Raw genomic sequence first — 5,066 nt, 5'->3', positions numbered from 1 at the left:
ATGCTTGTCTGTGCTTTCTGTGGAACCACTTTGGCAAAAAGACACTGAACCCCTAATCGGATGATAGTACCTTATATGGTGGCAAAAAGGTGCTGTAATAATGTTTGTTTATCTAGTGTATCTGCATTTAATTAAAGTCATATGGTGTACTGATGAGACTTGCTACTTTTGCTTTTATACTTCCCCTTTGTCTACACGACTGACTCATGGTTTGGGACTTACAGACAAAATGCTGTTATTCCATATTTAGCAGTAGACTGAACTAAGCTGTAAGAGACAAGCAGGACAGATGGTTTCGGTTTATTTTAGAAATAGTGTTGAGATATCGAACACTTAAAGTACAAATACCATGTGAAGAATCATGTACAGCAGTGGTTCCCAACTCCGGTCCTCGAGTACCCCCTACAGTACATATTTTTATTGGTCCTCATTTTGCTGGAAGTTCACTGGAAGTTATTTTCCACTGGCTTCCTTTCCTTGTCCCCTTTCCTTCATGACCGCAGATTAGTTAAAGGATTGGTTATATCTCCACCTACACCTTGTTTAATTAACCTATCCTCACAAGAAATCAGTGGCATATTGAGGAGGGGTGACTAGGAAATGAAGCTATTCCATACAACTGGGACATGGCTATGTGTTCCTGTCTTACTGCAGCAGGAGAGTGCTGCTCAGGACCATGAGGAAGGTGGTTATCAGCTGTACCAGCCCCTGGCTAAGGAGGTTACTGCGACTGTTCTCATACTTGTTGTTGTTGTTGTTGTTGCTGTCGCTGCTACGTTCAGCTGTCTGCTTCTCCAGGAAACGCTCAGAGTAGTTCATGTACAGCTCCACACACTTACGGTTCTTCAGCTGCTCCACCAATGCAGGGTAGCCAATTTCCTCAATGCTCACTGTGAGGCCGTCATCCTCCTCCTTACCCGTATCCTCTCCAGCTATCTCCACTGGGGCTGGGGTGAGGGGCTTCACTGTGTCTGTTCCCTCCTGGTTGCTAGCTGGACTGCTGTTCCCCACCTCAGGAGTGATGGGCAGGCTCTGGCTGTTGGCTCCCTGGGGGTTGTTCCTCTGATTGTTAGGTGTGGCCTGGGAGTCGCTGCCCTGATCCTGCAGAAGGTCGTTCCTCTTCATGCAGGTATCCATGAAGCTGTCGTAGGACTCTGCCCGCGGTGGTACTTTGTAGGTATAGTCCCGGCCATAGTCGTTTTCATCTGTGGAGCGTTCACCGTATTTGCTGTACATGTAGTTGTTGTAGGACTGCTCCTCCTGAGGGTTGCGGAAGTTGAAATGTGGGCGGGGGAAACGCCCAAGGCCATAGCCTACTGCCATACCTGCCACGGCCCCAACCCCTGCGGCCATAAGAGCCTTCTTAGCAAAGCCCTTGGACTGAGTAGATGGGTAGTGCCCCATATTCTGAACTGAGCGTGAGAATGGAGAGCCACCTCCCATACCCCCATGCCCACCTCCATAACCATAGCGGGGACTGAGGATCTTATTGTTTGGGTTCCAGTTGGGTTGGTAACCTCCTCCCATCCCTCTACCTGGGTAGCCCCCTGCCTGCCCCCTGCCAGTATTTCCCCCTCTTACTGGGTAACCTCCAGCTGGGTATCCCGGATTGACTCCTCCTCTCCCTGGGTTCTGGTTGGGGTAGCCTCCTGCTGCAGGGTAACCACCCGCTGCTGGATTCTGGTTTGGATAACCCCCAGGATTTGCCCGACCTGGATACTGCTGGTTGGGATAGCCACCAGCAGCTGGGTAACCTCCAGCTGCAGGGTTCTGGTTTGGATATCCCCCAGGATTGGCTCTGCCTGGATACTGCTGGTTGGGATAGCCACCTGCTGCAGGATAGCCACCAGCTGCAGGGTTCTGGTTTGGATTTCCCCCAGGATTGGCTCTGACTGGATACTGCTGGTTGGGGTAGCCACCTGCAGCAGGATAGCCACCTGCAGCAGGATAGCCACCTGCAGCAGGGTATGCACCTGCAGCAGGGTATCCACCGGCTGGGTTCTGGTTCTGATTGGTACCTCTTCCTGGATAACTACCTCCTGCTGGGTATGAGTTGGGGTTCCTGTTGGGGCTCTGTGGTTGTCTGGGGTAGCTTCCTGTCTGCGTGTTTGATGTTTTTGATGGCTTTTTTTCTGAACCCCTGTTGTTGGATGAAGACTTTTTGCTGCTGCTACTGCTGACACTTCTCTTGGCCCATGTAGAGTCAGTATGAAGTAGAGCCAGGAGGGCCAGAGACACAAAGGCCAGCTCACATAGCTTCCCCATGATGAATGCCCTGGGGGAAAAGATTATGGAGTCATTTACATATTTGGACTAACACAGAACCCAAACCGGCTGCGCGTGTGCGCCATCGGGCATAGATTTATTTTGTCCCCCTACACCAAACGTGATCACGACACGCAGGTTAAAATATCAAAACAAACTCTAAACCAATGACATTCATTTGGGGACAGGTCGAAAAGCATTAAACATGTATGGCAATTTAGCTAGTTAGCTTGCATTTGCTAGCTAATTTGTCCTATTTAGCTAGCTTGCTATTGCTTGCTAATTTGTCCTGGGATATAAACATTAGGTTGTTATTTTACCTGAAATGCACAAGGTTCTCTACTCGGACAATTAATCCACACATAAAACGGTCAACCGAATCGTTTCTAGTCATCTCTCCTCCTTCCAGGCTTTTTCATCTTTGAATTTATATGGTGATTGGCATCTAAACTTTCATAGTATTACCAGACAACCGGCAACAGGTTCATCACCCACGTGGGTATAACCAATGAGGAGATGGGACGTGGGTACCTGCTTCTATAAACCAATGAGGAGATGGGAGAGGCAGGACTTGCAGGCTATCTGTGTCAGAAATAGAAAGGACTTCTATTTTAGCCCTTGGCAATGCAGACACTCGTTGACACAGCGTGCTGTGTGGGTGCAATAATTGAATAACATAGATTTCTACATTTATTTTGCAAAGCTCGGGCACGCGACGCGAGCGGTGTGGTCAGCCTGTTAGTCCAATAATCTTTCTGAAGCCTTATTCCCTTATTTCTGTTTTGATTTAAAACTGAGCTAGCACACTCAGGTCACTGACACTCCAGTCGCTGACGGTAAAATGTATTTGCTTAATTATACGTATAAGCCTACCGTGTTGTTTCCCGAATTTTTTTTTTTACAATATTCTCCTTAAAGTAACAGAAAATAACATGTAGCCATAGCTGCGGGAAGATGTTTGAAGGGGGATTGCTGAAAGAAAAATCGCCGGTGTTACAGACGGATATATCTGTCCGCTAATACAGGACTAGTAAAGGCCCAGTCCACTACCTTTGTGAAGAAAAATAATAATTTCTAAAGACTTTATATTTTTCGGCTTTTATTTCAAGCTAATCAGTAGGCTAAATGTAATCAAATTGGCTACCACGGTGCCATAAAAGACAACACATATCCACGGGAAGATGTACTTAGCTGTTTTATGTATATACAATATGTCATCTCTTTTATCTCAGATATAACTGGAGCGTGAAGGAATATTAGGCTATTCACGCAGTTCTATTTTTTGGAAGCGGACCCGTTATTTGCATATTATAATACGGTTTTATTCAATAAAATGGCGCTATAGCGCTTTTATGCACGACAGCCCAGGCTGTATGTCACCTGCTACTTATTTACAACGAATGGGAATATTGTAAAATAACATACCCTTGCTGATTCGAGACGATTCTGTTCCTTTTGAAAAAAGTAGTGTTTTCAATCTAACTGTTTCTGTTATGATTCTGTCATTCACTCACTGCTTTCATCCAGAGGGGAGGGATCTATTTATCATGGATCACCGCACATAGTCTATTCGTCCCTGTCATAGCACTCATAGCGGTGACAATATTAACACATTCTGTCCCTGTTATAAGCCATTTAATACAGACTTCAGTTCACTCTATATTGTATCAACATTTAGGCTAAGCAATTTGAAATCCGCTGTAATGTGAATTTACGCGCAAATCCCATTCTCTTCCAATGCATGATTCAGCTAATGTCCAATGCATTCAACCATTTTAGTGCTAACAACTTCTTATAGGAATGCTTACTCAATTGATTGCCATACTGCTACACCTTTTCCACCAACACCCACTACGGATATTACTCATTGTCCCCACTCAGGGACTTTCCATAGGCCTGCTACTGTAGCCTGTATGTGTCATACAAAGAGAAGTGATACAAAATCACAGTGGAACCCAAAACAACTGCGTGGTTCTTGCTGTGGTGGCAAAGCCTATCCAAAGTTTACATGTTGTGAACACCAGGTGGGGACAAATGGATGTATAAGAGTTCATATTTTTGTGTTCAGGAATGATTCAAATCAAATTAAAATCAAAACAAATTCTATTGGTCGTGTACACAGATTTGGAAATGTTATCGCAGGTACAGCGAAATTATTGTGTTTCTAGCTCCAACAGTGCAGTAATACCTAGCAATAAAAATAGTAAAATAAAAACACAATAGGCCTCCTACACACATAATCCAGATAAATTAAGAAATATCAGGATGAGCAATGTCAGAGATTGGACTATAAATATAATACAGTACCAGTCAAACGTTTGGACACACCTACTCATTCAAGGGTTTATCTTCTTTTTTTTAAACTATTTTCTACATTGTAGAATAACGGTGATGACATAAAAACTATGAAATAACACATATGGAGTCATGTAGAAACCAAAAATATTTGAGATTCTTCAAAGTAGCCACCCTTTGCCTTGATGACAGCTTTGCACATTCTTGGCACTCTCTCAACCAGCTTAATGAGGTAGTTACCTGGAATGCATTTCAATTAACAGGTGTGCCTGGTTAAAAGTACCTTTTTGGAATTTCTTTCCTTCTTAATGCATTTGAGCCCATCAGTTGTGTTGTTACAAGGTAGAGGTGGTATACAGAAGATAGCCCTATTTAGTAATGATCAAGTCCATATTATGGCAAGAACAGCTCAAATAAGCAAAGAGGAAACGACAGTCCATCATTACTTTAAGACATGAAGATCAGTCAATCTGGAGAAAAAAACAAGAAGGAGAGTGATGGAGTGC

At 44.2% G+C, this 5,066-nt stretch overlaps 1 protein-coding gene across 1 annotated transcript; it reads right to left on the bottom strand.

Annotated features, from left to right (window-relative positions):
• Positions 1-282: 282 nt before the first annotated feature.
• Positions 283-3,801, bottom strand: LOC139408726 (calcium-binding protein P-like). The gene is made up of 2 exons (XM_071152970.1): positions 3,691-3,801; positions 283-2,275 (listed from the first exon to the last, which is right to left on the bottom strand). The coding sequence occupies exon 2, from the start codon at positions 2,263-2,265 to the stop codon at positions 646-648; it is 1,620 nt and encodes a 539-aa protein (XP_071009071.1). The 5' UTR covers positions 2,266-2,275; positions 3,691-3,801; the 3' UTR covers positions 283-645.
• Between the last annotated feature and the right edge of the window lie 1,265 nt (positions 3,802-5,066).

The sequence above is a fragment of the Oncorhynchus clarkii genome, chromosome 5 (assembly GCF_045791955.1).
Source record: "Oncorhynchus clarkii lewisi isolate Uvic-CL-2024 chromosome 5, UVic_Ocla_1.0, whole genome shotgun sequence".
Lineage (NCBI taxonomy): Eukaryota > Metazoa > Chordata > Actinopteri > Salmoniformes > Salmonidae > Oncorhynchus > Oncorhynchus clarkii.
The sequence above is the reverse complement of the archived record's forward strand: the minus strand, read 5'-3'. Positions and strand labels throughout refer to the sequence as shown.